Source organism: Vombatus ursinus, unplaced genomic scaffold, assembly GCF_900497805.2.
Source record: "Vombatus ursinus unplaced genomic scaffold, bare-nosed wombat genome assembly UNPS02000582.1, whole genome shotgun sequence".
In the NCBI taxonomy this organism is placed as follows: Eukaryota; Metazoa; Chordata; class Mammalia; order Diprotodontia; family Vombatidae; genus Vombatus; species Vombatus ursinus.
Window position 1 is genome coordinate 11,091,891 of NW_020940360.1, and position 17,010 is coordinate 11,108,900.

General features: G+C 37.5%; 1 protein-coding gene across 1 annotated transcript in view; it reads left to right on the forward strand.

Annotated features, from left to right (window-relative positions):
* Positions 1-17,010, forward strand: part of SPACA1 (sperm acrosome associated 1) — a 41,973-nt gene that overhangs the window by 1,777 nt on the left and 23,186 nt on the right. Inside the window, exons 3-4 of the mRNA XM_027853875.1 lie at positions 3,831-3,887; positions 16,702-16,803. Coding sequence (XP_027709676.1) covers positions 3,831-3,887; positions 16,702-16,803 — 159 coding nt within the window. The remainder of the gene's footprint in view (positions 1-3,830; positions 3,888-16,701; positions 16,804-17,010) is intronic.

Genomic DNA, 17,010 nt, shown 5'->3' on the forward strand with positions numbered 1-17,010 from the left:
TCTATCTATCTATCTATCTATCTATCTATCTATCTATCTATCTATCTCTATCTCCATCTCTATATCTATCTATCTGTCTGTCTCCATCTCCGTCTGTCTGTCTCTCTCTGCCCTGTCTTTCTGGAGGAAGTTGATTGTTTAATAGTCTTTTCTTTCTTCTTTGATGACATAGTGATCTTCAGTGTCAGAAAATAATTGATCGTCTGGGGTTAATGATGGGATCAAGGTTTGTAGCTGCCTAAATGGCATGCCATTATGGAATGGTAGAAAGATACTTGGCTGTGGAAGTGTGAAAAAGAAGGTGATCCAGTGATTCTAACCTTGGGGAAGAATGAACTTTTCAGTACACGCCTGAGTTTATCTTTCCATACTGGTTTTGAAACCCCATCCCCATGTATTTTAATACTAAACTGCTCAAGGGTTAAAGCAGGTTCTAATGAATATCTCAGAGACATATAAATTGTTTTACATATTACTTTTCATTACTTATACAACTTGTTTTGAAGCTGATATATAATGAGTTGCATAAGAATTGATGACGTTTCAAACCCAAGGCTAGATGGTCTTAGATTTGAGAATCCTAACATTTCTTTGACTAGAACTGCAGCTATTTAAAAAAATATTTTTCTTTTATCTTATGATGTGAAAGATTTGTGTATAAAGATTTTCCCCCATAAAATATATATAATAAAAGCATTTTATTTATCTGATATAAAATAAGTCAAGCATTCTGTACAGATAAAAGGGTCACAAATTTTGCTTTACTGAGCTTTCTTGTTTTAAAATATTGACTTAGATGTATCTGAAAATGTTGCAAGTAACAAATATCTGCAAATGCCTTTTAAAGTGAGTCATGGTCATAAATTTCTTATTGCTTTGCTACTTAAAGTTAAGGGAAAAAAAGATCTTTTATGAGGTTGGAGCAGTTATTTTGGAAAGTGAAAATGTTTCCACTAATTCAAATCTCATCCTTAAAAAGTAGTTCTGGGAGCTAGATTTTCCTTGAATCCATAATGGAAAATTCCACATACTTTATTCATGGTAACAAGATGGAGCAGCAGACTTTCTGTAGTCATATGACTACCATTTCTAGCATAATGAAGAAGAAATAGTGACCATTCAATAAGCATTTGCTGATTGATTTAGAATTTTTTCTTTCTTAAAAAAGATATGTAAAGGAATGTTAGTTTAAGTATCTATGACATTCCCTTTCTTTACTGTATACAGAGGTTGAGTTTTAATTTGTTTCTTTACTGTAGCAGTGTAAAATATCCCATTGTCTCAGTAATGAAAATATATACCTGTAGTGGGAAAGGTACTAGATTTAGAATCAAAGGGACTTGGATTTAAATTCCAACTCTGCCTCCTTTTACCTATGCAATGTTGTGAAACTGACTTCATCTTTTAGGCCTCAATTTCCAAATCTGGAAAATGAGGGAATTGTACTAGATTATGTTCATATCATCCCTTCAGATCTAAAAGCTATGAACCTTCCAACCATTGTATTTTAAATTGACCATTTGTTGTTATTGTTGTTTGGTCATTTCAGTTGTGTCTAATTTGTGACCCCATTTAGAGTTTTCTTTGCAGAGATACTGAAGTGGTTTGCCATTTCCTTCTCCAGCTCATTTTACAGATGAACAAACTAAGGCAAACAGCGTTAAATGACCTGCCCAGGGTGAAACAGTTACTAAGTGTCTGAGCTGAACTTAGGAAGATGAGTTTTCCTGACTCTAAGCCGGGTGCTCTATCCACTGTGTCACATAGCTGCCCTGATCATAAGCACCGTTATTTCAGTAATGGAAATATATACCTGTTGTATGAAAAGTACTAGATTTGGAATCAAAGGGAGTTGGCTTCACATTCCAGCTCTGCAGCATTTTACCTGTGTGATCTTGGAAAGCTCACTTCTCCTTTCTAGGCCTCAGCTTACTTGTCTGGAAAATGAAGGAATTATACTAGATCACCTTTATATCATCCCTTCTGATCCCAAATCTGTGATCCATCCTATGCTTCTATTTGAAATTGACCATACAAATATTTTCAGAGTTTCTATTATGTGCAAAGTACTGTGGTTCTAGTTACTTCTAGTCTAAGCAAAAACTGCATGTGAAAAGTATCTCCCTTAAGATATTAAAAGGAGAAAATCTTGTATAGTTTTAGCAGGTATTGGTTAATAAAGTATAATGATTTTTGTCTTGGATAAATATACTGTGATAGTGTGAATCAATGATAGGTTGGTAAAACACCCTCACTCCCTCTCACACACATACATACACACAAAACTTCTTTTTCTGTCTTAATTAGTTGAGATTTGACTCCCAGCACAAGAGGTGAAGTTCAATTTGTTTATATCTCAGCCTTTCCCTTGAACTTCAACCTCAAATGAAGAAGAGCTGGACATTTGAGACATTTCATCACAAAGTCAGTATGGTACAATTGAAAAGTGGGGAATTGGGAGTCAGAGGAGCTGGGTTGGAATCCTGGCTCTGCCACTTACTTAACTTGAGTAACCTTAGGAAGGTCACAACCTCTGTGGGCCTCAAGGTCCTTGTTTGTAAAATGAAGGAATTAGATTTGCTGACCTTCCACTCTAAATATATGATTTGAGGATTTAAAAGGATTGTTGTATAAATTCCTCAAATATTTGCATGCAACATAGAGGAAACTTTTCCATCTGATACCAAGGCCAATTTCTGGAATTAAACATGGAGATACAGAAAAGGAATAGAATTGATGTATAGCCTTTATAATTTTAATAAATCCAATGCATGAAATTTATCTACCTTTAGCTAGCTGGAAAATAGACCACAGGGCCTAGTACTTCAGGCAGGCAGATTACTAGATCATGCAACTACCATTAATTTAACATGGAATAATTGGTAAAGAAAACACATTGTTTTAGAAAATATGTGTGGATTTTTTAATAGAAACTTTGTTTATACTTTAACTCCTTGAATACTTGTTTTCTTTTTTTAAAAAAGTATTTATTTTGGGAGCAGCTAGGTGGCACAGTAGATAAATCATTGGCCCTGAAGTCAGGAGGACCTGAGTTCAAATCTGGCCTCAGACACATGACACTTACTAACTGTGTGACCCTGGGCAAGTCACTTAACCCCGATTGCCTCACCAGAAAACAAAACAAAACAAAAAACTCCTTTAAAAAAAGAAGTATTTATTTTTAACATTCATTTTTTTAAAAAAATCAAGTTCCAAATTCTCTCCCTTCTTCCCACTCCTCCCCCATTGAGAAGGCAAGCAATATGATAGCAATTTTACATGTGAAATCATGCAAAACATATTTCCACATTAGCCATGTTGCAAAAAATAATAATAATAGAAGCAACAAACAAAGAAAGTGAAAAAAAGTCTTCTTTAATCTGCATTCAGAATTCGTTTGTCCTCTCTCTGGAAGTGGATAGCGTTTTTCATCAAGGGTCCTTTGGAACTGATTTGGATCATTGTCTTGATCAGATTAATCAAGTCTTTCACAGATCATCCTTACAATATTGCTGTTACTATGTACAATGTTCTCCTTGTTCTGCTCACTTCACTTTGCATTGGTTCATGTAAGTCTTCCTAGGTTTTTCTGAAACCATCCTGCTTGTCATTTCTTATGGCACAATAAGAATAGTTGATTTTTTAAAGCACTTGGGCTCTGTTTGCATAATTAGCAATAGAACACTTTTGTTACTTATTCCTGTACCACATACAAAATTAAGAAATATATTTACCAATAACAAGATATGTCTTTTTCTCTCTCCTTGGCTAATAGGGCTCCACCTGGGAAGAATTTGATTGTAAAATGTGCCTTTATGCTTTATGTTTAGGTATAAATAATACAGTAACCAAGGAGGTAGAATATGGAATGTGCACAGTTACATGTGGTAAGTAGCACAGCAGATGAAAATATACTGTAGCAATTTGGCATTTTCAGTCATTTACTTTTATTCACCTTTCATTAATTTCAGATTCCAATGGTTATAATTAACAAAAAAATTGAACTGATTGTCCTTAAAAGTTTGGGGCAAATCTTTTTCATTTTTTTTAGAGCTTATTTTTAATGCAGCTTCCTTTATTAATTGGCACAGGAGCTGCCTTCACCCAAGTAACAATTTTCTTCATTTGTGATCATTGGGGAGGTGTTAAGAAAATAAGGAAATCTGCCAATGCAGATCAAATATGTTTCCCATTATCCAACATGGAGAAACTGATCCCCTTCCCCCAATTGGCTGATCTGTAGCAGTCCCTCCATCTTTCATTTCTGCAAGCTGTAGGCCATATATCATACATTGGAGAAAAGAGTTAGACTGTGGGAGAGATAATGTTTCAGGCCTCTGACTGACTCTGAATATTTGTCCTGTCTTTGAATAGTTGTTAGCCTTATTGTAGAGAGAAACTCTCTGGCTTGGGGGTAGGAATAAGGCCTCAGATGGTATGGACCACATTACTCAGAAAGCACTGTATATTCACGAACAAAATTAACTGTATTCTGAATAGAATCTGCCCTCCTGAGAGCAGGTTAATTGCTGTGGATTTGATAAAATCCACAAATTTGATAAAAGCGTATAAAAAATATGGAAAAAAAAAGCTGATAGGAGAGAGTAAAGGGGGAGAGGTGGCACTGAGCAATGTCATAAGAAAAGATAGAGAATTCCTGCTGAGCTGGTATCAAGTTAGAATTCTATGTCCCATATTTAGGGTCATCAGACTACCCAAACTCAGTAAAAGGCAATTATAACAATTGATTTCTTTCTCTCAGTGTGTATAGTTTGCTATTCAGACATCTATATTCTTTCATCAAAGAATTTCTGAGACCAAACCTTTTCACCCCTTCTTGATAATAGAAATCACAAAGTAAAAAGCATCCCTGTAGTAAATGTGTGAATCTCTAGTTTCAATTTACACTTTTTTTGCTGCCTTCATAAGATATTCACAGCAGGTGGAGAAGGATCTCTGATTCCTGGCACTTTCATTATATGTATGGTGTCTGTCACTTAAGAACTCATTTGATAAGTTGTACGTTATCTCTGAGAAATATGAAAACTTCTCAAATGATATGATCCACATTTTTGGACCAAATCTATAATTTTGTTGGTCTATAGAACTCCTGGACACGAAACCCCCTATAACAATGCAGATCAGCAACTCTTTGGTAGCTTTGAGTCTTAAACAGTTGACTGAGAGCACTGAGAGGTTAGGTGACTCACAGCCAGTTTCACAGCCTATATGTGTCAAAGACCAGGACTTGAACCCAGGTTTTCCTGATTCGGAGGCTCTGTATCCATTATGCTGCATTGGCTCTCAGGATGCACATTTAGAGGAAGTAAATGCTTCCAATGCAAATTATCCTTCCCTGGATCAAATTGCTTCATTCTATCTTTTGTTCACAGCACCACAAAATTTTATCCATGAAAAGGCTCTCAGAAAAAACTTAGTCCAACTCACTACTGTGGTCAGAAATCCCCTGCCTACAACATGCCTAATGAGATGCCAGTCCACCATCCATCCTCAGCTTGCACACTAGCTTGTGTGGTAGCCTTCTCCATTTCTGTAGCTGTTGGACAGGACTTCCCAATATTGAGTCAAAATCTACTGCCCTGGAGCTGCTACTCACCTGGTTTCAGCCTTTAAACAGCTGAAAACAACAATTGCAGTTTAGTGGAACATAGCACTGGATTTGAAGTCAGAAGTCCCATGCTCAATTTCTGGCTTTTGCTCACTTTCTGACTTTATGAAAAGTCACATCACCTCTCTTGACCTCATTTCCCTAATCTATTAAGTGAGGGGGTTGTAATAGATGATCTCTAAGGTCCCTTCTAGTTTTAAATCTATAATTTTGTGAACCTCATAGATATTCTGTTCTCCAATCTTACCATCCTCATGGGGTTTCTTTGTTGTTGTTATTAAATCAGTTCAGTCATCTCCAACTCTATGTGATTCTCTTGTGGAGTTTTCTTGGCAAAGATACTGGAGTGGTTTGCCATTTCCTCCTCCAGTTTGTTTTACAGATGAGGAAACTGAGGCAAACAGGGTCAAAAGACTTGCCCAGGGTCACACAGCTAGTAAGTGTCTAAGGCTGGATTTGAACTCAGGAAGACAAGTCTTCCTGATTCCAACCCCCATGCTCTCTCCACCGCACCACCTAGTTGCCCCAAGGTTCCTTTGGCATATTTTCAAATCCTTTCGCAATCCTGATGATCTGCTTCATCATGTGCCTTTAACTGAATATAATCTATGAGGTCTGAATGCTGAAGAGGAAAATGAGACTGGTACCCTACCTTCCTATACTTATTGCTTCTTACATGCTAGAGACTAGTATACACACACACATAAACACATACACACATACACAAATGCCAAATGCACAGTATACAAGGGGAGCAGTGTATATACACACAAGTATATTTACGTATATCTCTACACACATATATGCTCACATATGTATACATATGTACATGTATGCAATACACATACACATGCATAGATTTGTAGTCAAATAAACTAGGTTCAAATCTTGCCCCTGTCAGTTATTACCTTTGTGACCTTGGGTAAGCCCCTTTAATCTCTCTGAGTCTCAGTTTCCTTATCAGTAAAATGGGAATGTTGGATTAGATGACCTCTTCCAGTTCTAAAGTGATGACCATCCAATATAGTTCTATAAAGGACTAGCAATTGGCAAATCTGGCAAAGAAAGAGATGAGTATTGGATGGCAGGGCTTGGTCTAATTCTAAGTCAGTTCTGCTTAACTAATTCCCAGAGAAGTTGATCAACCATCTTTGAGCTGGGTGAGCCCCAGCGTAGCCTCTAACTACCTGTCCTGAATCTATGTGACGTAATCTACACAGTACATCCAGAGCAGCGTTAATTAACCCTCTCTGTAAGCCCTTAGTCTTCTCAGCACTATCTCTTCCTACTGTGTATCAGAATCACTTAATGCCAGACTTTGCTGTCCCACAGCTTCTGTCCCACACACATACACCACATACTAAGACTTTGAGAGCGTGTTTAGTGACTGAGGGTCCCCCTTCCCTTTAGTCACATGATTAAGTGGAAAAGAACGTTGGATTTGAAGTCATAGGTCCTGGGTTCAGAGCCCAGCTCTGCTATTTACAACCTGTGTAAACTGGAACAAATCCATTCATGTCTCTGGGCCTCATTTTCCTTATTTACAAAACAAAAGGCATGGCTTTGATGATTTTTCAGCCACTTTCCAGCTCTAAAACTCATGCTCTTATGAATTGCATGACTGATCTGGTTTCAGCGACTTTAACCCTTGCTGGCATTTTTCTTCACTGGCTCCCAGAATCTTGACCTTTGGGATTTCTTGACACCAACCTGCACCAAAGATTCATCCAGTGACTCATACCATCACCTGGGTCTCTGCTGCTGGTCACAAAAATAAAAGGGATACATTCTGGTAAGGTCATTACTGTGGAATGCGGAATTAGATCACCCTCGAAGACTGACACTTTCACCCAAAGATCCTTGACCTACTGGGTTAGTTGTGCCATGACAATATTCCTGCCCTCCCCCTCCCAATTAGACCTTCAGGGTGCCTATGGTTTTTATATGGAAAAGGGGTAGAAAAAAGGCTACATTCCTGGACATTTCAAATATAATATTGTGCCTTTTGACCTTTGGAATACTCTAACAATCTTTTAACATTCCATGGTCTGTTGTCCACATTTATAGTCCCTAAGACTAGGGTTTTACTTTTCCATGTGTCATGGATCCATTTTTAATTGCATGAAATACATAGAATTATAAAGGAAACCAAGTGTATTGAAATGGTTATTAAATATTTTTCAAAATAAGTTCACAGACCCCCAGGTTAAGAACCTCTGTCCTAGACAAAAGGTTGACTCTATATCTAGATTATATGTCTCCTTCCAAGATTCTAAGTGGTACTCCCAGATTATCTGGACATCTTTGGGATCTTTCAAAGCTAGGAAAATGTCATTCTGAGGGAGAAGAGATGGAATCACTCTTCGTATACATGGTATAGGCTAGAAAGGGATGCAGATGGATCAAGGAAAAGTTACTATGCTATAAACTCAAAGGATTAGGAGTTGGAGAACTATTATTCTTCTTTCCCCCTCAACTTCTTGACAATTTACCTCATAGACTACATTAAGGTGGTGTACCTTCTAGCAGTTTTCAGTGGCCAGCAGTTTATGTAGTGCTTAAAGGTTTATAAAACCCCATTTTATCTTTAAAACAACCCTGGGATGAGTTTCCTCACCCACAGATGAGAAAACTGAGGCAGACAGAGGTTAAATGATTTGCTCAGGGTCACACAGTGCTAGAGTTGAACTCAGGTTTTCCTGACTCCAGGTCCAGCATTCTTATCCACTGGGCCACCTAGTTTCTATGTTGTGGTAGAGGACACATACACTTCCTCTACCTTAATAACCTGTTTTAATAACCTTCAACTAGAAGAGATATCCCCCTTTTCATTCCTCTCATATACTTTCATTTGTATTTCTTATGACTATGATATCTTTCTCCATTATGTCATTATGGTCTCAATTATTTGTAGACATAGCTTATTTCTTTTCGGATATCTCCTTGAGCACTAGATTCATAGATTTTCCCATCTTGATGCAATCCCTCCTGCAGTTAGCTTAGTGCATTACAAATAGAAGGCTCTCAATAAATGCTTGTGCTTAAATTGAGTAGGATATTCAAAATGTACAATGTTGCAATGGAGATTTAATCTGAAAGTTGATACGTCTTGTAGACATTTCCATAGTATCCATTTATTCTATTGTGTCCCCAATGCTTAGCACAATGCTTGGCACATAGTAAGTGCTTAATAAATGCTTGTGGATCAAGATATTCTAACCTTAATTAAACAGACTTTCATTGAGTAACTACTGTATGCCAGTCTCTAGGTACTCTGAGGACAAAAAGACAAAATCAAATCAGCTCTTGCTCTCAAGTTTATATTCTACTGGGGGAAACAACATGCACATAGATAAATACATACCAGATAGATACAAAATGAATATAATTTCTACTGGGATGAGAACTAATAAGTAGGGAGATCAGAAAAAGCTGCCTGGAGGAGGTGGTGCCTGAACTGTGATTTGAAAGAAAATAAGTATTCTATGAGGAGATGATGAAGAGGAAGAACATTTGAGACATGGGGGGCGGGGAATAGGTTATGCAAAGGCATATAGGCTAGAGATGGAATATTGTGCAGCAAGTAGCATAATATGGTTGGAATATGCTGTAGGGTGAATGAAAGATAAGTTGGAGCTAAATTTTAAAGGGCTTAAAGTGTCAGGCAAGAGACTTTACATTTTATTTTAGATGTAAAAAGGAATCTTGAGTAGGAGAATGGACTTGTCAGACCTGTGGTTTAAGAATACCAATTTGGTAGCTATTTGGAAGATAAGATTGTAGGAAGGAAAAGACAGGTGGAAGAGAGGCCAATTGCAAGACCATTACAATGGTTCAGGTGAGAGGTGAGGAATCCTGAACTAGGCTGTTGGCCTTATGTATGGAGATAAGGGGGCAGATATGTGATGTGGAGATAGAATCACGCAGCACACTATACAAGGCAATGTGATGCATTGTTAAGAGGGCTGGATCTTAATCCAGAGAACCTGGGTTCAAATACTGCCTCTTTCATTTATCACCTATTAACCTCTCTAGCCTCAGTTTCTTTAAATGTAAAATGAGGGAGTTTGAGTAAATGACTTCAAATCACAATTAACTATAAACATCTCTAGTACTCAGTTTGCTTAAATGTAAAATGAGGGAACTGGGGTAGATGACTTCAAAGACCATTCCATTTCTCTTTTTGTGATTCTATGTTGCCTGTACAAATACGCAACCATTTCTAGTCCCACCATGCTGAATACTTTGCTCCGTGGTTGCTTGAATGAATTGTTGATAAAGATGTGATTTTAAATTTCATGTGTGCTTGAGAATGCACTAATACATTAGGAGAAATTGTGGGTTGGTGTCATGTCTGAAGAAGTATCTTCTGATGATGAAAAATTTGCAAATTTTTGAGCAGAGCCTAAGTGTGTAAGACAATTAGACTAAGAGTTAGGAGATTTGGGTTTTGGCTGCTGCTCTACCACAGACCTTAGACAAGTCATATTATCTCCTAGACCTCGTTTTCCTTATTTTCAAAGTTAAAGGATTAAGTTAGATGACTTCTGAAGTCTCCTTCAGCTCTAACTCAATGATGCTATTATCTCCTATAGGTTGTAAAATGAAGAGTTTGGTCTAACGGATCCATAAGGCCCCTTTAATATAGATCATAGGGTCATCGATCTAGAGTTGGAAGTCATCTAGTCCAACTCCTCCATTTTACAGATGAGGAGACTAAGATCCAGGGAGTTTAAGTGACTTGCTCAAGATCACACAGGTAGTAAGCATCAAAGTTTGGATCTCTCAGTAGGGATGCTTGGCCTTTGTTGTGCTTTATCCTTCCAGTATGTATGTTATTTACAGAAAATGAAGCCCACTGAACTGAATTATATTCTAGGAACAAAGGCTTCTTCCTTGCTGCTTAAGCCAGCAGCAGTAGTAGCCTTCATATAGAAAAGTCACAGCAATCAATCATTATGGAACCGACAGTGGAAGCCAGAACATTTCAGGACTGCTGGGCCCCTGAATAAATGTAAGGTCTGTTGGGCCTTATTTCATTCCTATTTGTCAGTGTATGCATCATGGAGGATTAGAACCAACTGACCAGTAGCCTCTCAAGAGACTGGTTGTATCTGCCAAACCCCTACCTTTCAAACCGTAGGCTGAGAATTTTATAGCAGATCAATCATTGCTTGTTGTGGTCGCTCTCGTTTCTCTCTAGCAGATGTGGAAGCCCTATATCCGGGTCCAAAAAACCATCCGTTGTGATGGTTCCATCCGTGCTCCAGATGAGGGAATCCACACCAGAGGCATGCATTACTCCGTGTATGCTTCTAGCTATACCCTTCCCATCAAAACCTACGCTAAGGCGCTATGCAAATCCAGTGCCCTACCCTCAGACCATGCAGTTGGGACTTTTTGGTGTTTTCACAACCAAATGAGAGCAGACATCAAATATGCATATATTGGGGAGCCAGTGGCTTCGTGGGTAAGTCCATGGGTCTAATAACATCTGTTGACCTTGTCATAGACAACAGGCTTCCCTATTTAATAGCAAAAAGTCATAATAGATAGAAGCTCAGAGTTGAGAAGAACAGAGGTGATTTTTAGCAATCCATGTCCAAAAGATAAATCTAGAATTCCAACATCTGTGTTAAGTACCTCCAGTGAGAGAAAACTCATTTCCTCTCTTGATAGCCTATTATACTTTTGGAGAGCTGTAATTTTAAGGGAGTGTTTTCGTTATGTGGAACTAAAATTTACCTTTCTGAACCTTCCATCCATTGTTCCTCTTTCTGCCTTTGGGCCCCAAAAGAAAACCTAATGCCGTTTCCACAAGATATCACTTCAGATATTTGGAGACAATTATCATAGTCTCACTGAATTTTCTCCCTGATAAGAATTCCAAGTTTCTTCAATTGATCCTTAGGTAGCATACTGTAGGGAGTCCCCTGACCATACTGGTTAGCCTTCTCTGCACTCACTCCATCTTAAACTGGTCGGTGTTCCTGAGACTTACTCTAGCTTTTGTTGATTCATCTCCATTGGATTTATTCCAACTTGTTAACACTTTTTCTGAAATTTTAAATGCAGAATCAGAAATAGTTCTCCTATTGTTGCATGAAAAGAGTTCACAGTGGAATTATGACTTTCTCCTCCTAGACTTTATATGTCCACTTATGCAGTGGAAGGTCACCTAAGAGAGGTAATGGATAAAAAGGTCAACATCTTGGAATCAAGATGTCTTGTCTTCAAGTCCTGCCTCTGACAACATACTAGCTATGTGACCTTTTATTCTCCCAGGCAACTCTCCGTAACTATAGATAAATTGCAGATTGGAGTGCATGATAATCCTCAGTTCTATTGAATTTCTTTCTAGTCATATATCCTCCCCTTCTCCACCTCTGTACTTTGAAGTTGATTTTTTGAGCCTTCACATTTAACAACATTTTCTTTTGTTAGATTTGGACTTTTGTTTAAGCCTATCAAAATCTTTGGGGATCCTGATTCAGGGATCTGAATCTTTGACAAGACTTTGTTTATTTGTCTATTTGATCCTATTCTTTCCTGTCTCCGGGACTTGTCCCATTGATTATGAGCTCTCTCTCTCTCTCTCTCTCTCTTTCTCTCTCCCTCCCTTTCTCATTTAATCTCTCTACCCCCCCATCATGCAAACATATCATCATCATCTCTGTCCTTAAAAAACTTAAATTGATCCTGTCATTCCTTTAAGATGTTATCCTCTACCTTCCCTTCCTTTCACAGTCAAATTCCTAGAAAAGGTCATTCTACTGTATGCTCATTGCCCCTATTTCCTAACCTCCCATTTACTTTTCAATAGAAAAAGCTAATTTCCAACCCCATTACTTGACAGAAACTATTCTCTCCAAGGTTACCAACAACCTCTTAACTGCTAAATCCAACAGCCTTTTCTCAGATCTTATACTACTTTTTTCTTAATTTTTTTTTAGCTTTTGACACCTTCAGCCACCTTATCCTCCTGGATACTTTCTCTTTTCTTAGATTCCTTGACCCTTCTCTCTGTTGGTTTTCCCCTTACTAGACTGATATTATGCCTTTAGACTCTTTTGCTAGATCATCATCTCCTGCCTACTAAATACAAGAATACACTAAGGATCTGTCCTAGACCCTCTTCTCTCTCTACATCCTCTATATTAGTGATCTTATCAGCTCCCATGGGCTGAATTGTGATCCCTATTCAGATGATTCCCAAATCTGTATATTCAGCCATAATAATGTTCCTGAGCTCTGGAGCTGAATTATCATTGTCTTTTTTAGATGTCCCATTGACATCTAAATTTCAACATATCCCAAACAATTCTTATCTTGCCCGTCAATACCATCCCTCCTCCAAACTTCCCTGTTTCTGCTGAGAACACCAACATCCTTCCAGGAGTCCAGGTTCCCAATCTCTGAACCATCATTGACTTTGTTATTCATTCTTCCCTCATGTTCAATCAGTTGTCAAGTATTGCTGAATCTACTTTCACATTATCTCATGCATCAATTTCTCTCTCCCCATTCACTCTACTCTTGGCAGCACTTTTAAGGTTTGCAAAAACAATTTCCATATAGTATTTACTCCTAACAATAACAAAGTGGGTGCTATTATCATCCCTATTTACTGATGAGAAAATTGGGACAGAGACAAGGTTTGGGTAACTATTATCACCTCTGGCCTACATGATTGCAATAGTTTCTTAATTGGTTCCCCTACTTCTGGCATCTTTCCCTCTCTAAGGCATCCTTCACACAAGCTGCCAAATTGATATTCCTGAAATACAGCTGTGATCATGTCATTCACATACTTAAAAATCTAGTGTCTCTGTTACTTCTAGGATAAAATACAAAATGTTCTCCCTAGTTTTTAAAATTCTCTACCACTTGGCCCCCACCTACTTTTTAATTTTTATTTTATATGATTATTTTTTCACAAGTACCCATTCCAGTAAAATGAGTAGCCCACTAGCCATTCTGTGTTCATAGCAATCTCCTGCCTCAGTGTCATTGCATAGGCTGTTACACATTCCTGGAATGCTCTCCCTCCTTTTTCTCATTGCCTTTGGGAGTTGCTGGTTTCCTTTAGAAATCAACTCCAATACCACTTCTTTTATGAGGCTTTTTTCTGATATCCTCAGGTGTTACTAATAAACACTAGCATTTATATAGTGCTTGAAGATTTGCAAAGTAACTTTATAAATATTAGCTCATTTTATCCTTATAATAATCCTGGGAGGTAGGTGCTATTATTATTCTCACTTTACAGGTGAAAAATCTGAGTCAGATGGAGGTTAAGCGATTTCCCTAGATTGCTCTGTTTTGAAATTAAATTGTTTGTGCTTTTCATTAACTTATCTGTGCACTATACACGGTATATAACATCCAGCCCCCAAGAATGTAAGATTTTTGAGGGCAGGTATTTAATTTTTTTTCTCTTCAGCACCTAACACAGTGCTTTGAATAAGGCACTTAATAAATTCTTGTTGTATTGAATGTGTACTTTATCATTGCTACATTTTAGTCATGAATGTTATCTAGCCAAGTTTCAGTGATATCATCAGGCCATTTTTACTGTGAGTTAAAACATCCAGTACATTTTGTTTATTACCCACAATTTTGGCATTGGCATATAGCTATATGAGACTAAAAATATTATTTCTGCCCCTCTTCACTATCCTTGTGTCCTATGAAGTTCTGAGCATCTCTAGTGTTATTTTTCTTATGCCATAACTGATTCTATTGCTTAGTAAATGTATCTAGACACTCATCCTCTCTCACCCTCTTCAACCTAAAGGCCTCTTAATCAGGTAAGCCAGTCTAAAGAGAAAATCCATTCTAACTTGCTTTTAGCAGATGTAATCTATCCCTGATCAAGCTCCCATTATTTCCATATCTTATGTTGTTGTTCAGTCATTTTCAGTCATGTCCTCCTCTACATTGCCCCATTTGGGGTTTTCTTGGCAAAGATACCAGAGTGGTTTGCCAGTTCCTTCTCTAGCTCATTTTAAAGATGAGGAAACTGAGGCAAGCAGGATTAAGTAACTTGCCCAGGGTCATACAGCTATTAATTGTCTAAGGCCTGATTTGAACTCAGGAAGAAGAGTCTTCCTGACCCCCGGCCTGGTGCTCCATCCATTCCTCTGACATAATTTCCTAGGCCAACCACTCATTTTCCATATTCTCCTTTCTCTTTTAAATTTCTTGCCTTCAGTCAGCAAAAATGATAAACTACTACCTGTGCCCCAACTTCTTCAATTTCTTGCCTATGTCTTTAAAAAAAAAAACACCTAGATAATCTACCCCAGGTTCCACTAGGCCAATGTTATTTGTTGCCATGTTAATTAGAAGATAGGAGTATTCTACAGGTTTTTTTTTCATAAGTCTAGGAAGGCTATTTCTCCTTGAAACTGTGTCCCCACCTATTCACTCATCTCTAATATTCTCCCTGGACTTTAGCTAACAATTCCTATCTGCTTCAATTGTTTTCTATATTTGAAATGACAGAGAGTTCACATGAATTCACGTTTTCTCATAGTAATCATCATTTCCCTTTTTAAGGGCTCACAAACCATCCACTTAATAATCTGTTCTGGAATTCTGACAGGAACTGACATCAAAATTAGCTAATACAATGACTACCACATGAAAATAACAGTGAAATTATACATTAATTCCACTTATTTGGTCTTGCAGCAATATTTCAGTAATACTAAATAATATTAGTGTTCTTTCAATTAAGAATACTCATTTGCTTGGAATAGCTAGCATTTTTTCTGTCAATCACTCATCAATAAACAATAAACATTTATTAAGCACCTATTTTGTGCTGGGTATTGTGCTAACCACTGGGGGTACAAGTACAAATTTTAAAAAGAAATGGTCTCTGTCCTCAAGGAGCTTTCTTTCTAATGGGGAAAGACGACATATAAAAAGAAGCTGAAAAATAAGGGTAGGAGGTGTGAATGGGGAGAAGTTAACCCTGTGCAGAGGTATGATGGAGAAATCCAAAGAAGTCCAAAGGCAAACCAACTTGTGGGAAATGTGGGGAAACCAGTGTTTAGCTTCCTTTAAATGGAGGCTTTGGAGCTCATGGTTCTGTCCTTTAGTTAGAGGGTCCAATCAGAAGAGCAGAGAATATTGATGAGATGTGAGTACAAGGCTAATTCAATCTTGCAGGATAATGAGATTTCCCAATAGAGTTTCCTGGGGCAAAAGGGCATGATGGAGAAGTCCAAAGAGTCCAAAAGCAGGGCAGCTGGTGCTATTTGAACTCATAAAATATTAGTTCTCATTTGATTCTCCATCATCTATAAATCATCAATCACATAATCTCAGTGAACTGTTTATATACAATATGGCAAAAATAAGTTTTCTTAAAGCATATTTATAAATTCTATCATGAGTTGGTACTGTCCAGGAAATAATTTCATTAATTCAAATGAAGTCATGCTACTGTCATACCTTACTACTTTTCCTCATCAAAAGTATTGATCTTCTTTCATCCCTCCATGGTCTAAATGGAGTCCTCTAAATGTCACGTTCAATCTTTTTCTTCTCCTTGTCTTTCACATTATTAACTTTGAGGATTAAGACTTCTCTTAATGCTAAAAAGCCAAATAGGGAAATGATAGGTTTTCATTATATTTTTCTTCAACCTGTGACTATAATGTGCATCATTAGCACGCTGCATTCAGGCTAAGCTGAATGAACCTGTGGACTACCTTTGTAAAGAGCTGAATTGATTTAAGAAAACTAAATAGTTTGGAAAATGTTAAAGAATGCACATATTTGACAGACAAAACATGACTTTTAAGGAGTGCATTCTATCACCAGGAATATTTTGCTTTCCTCTAGGCAAATTAAATCATTTGCTATGTGCAAAAAGTATTTATAGAATAATCCAACATAGGGAACCTGAAGCAAGAGTTATAAACTTTGTCAATAAATATAAACATCAGAAGACCATAGAGTTACACTTGGGAAAGAGGTGATAGAAAAAAGAAGGAAACTCTAAAGTGATTTCTAAAAATTTATTGGAGATTTCTGTGTTTATTTTCCCTCTACCAAAGGCATTGGAATTAGAGAAGTTGTATTAACAAGGGGATGCCCTGGAAGGGAATCAAAGTGTGTTGTTCGAATGGAAGAATGTAGAGGACCGATAGACTGTGGATGTAAGTATGACTCAGTATTAGAGCAAGGCTGAATAGGGGTATTTATCCTGGTAAAACAGAATGGAAATGTTCTACAAATGGGGTGAAGTGATCATCTAAGTGCAGTTGAGTATCCTTCCTTCCTTCCTTCCTTCTTTCTTTTCTTTCTTTCCTTCCTTCCTTCTTTCTTTCTTTCTTTCTTTCTTTCTTTCTTTCTTTCTTTCTTTC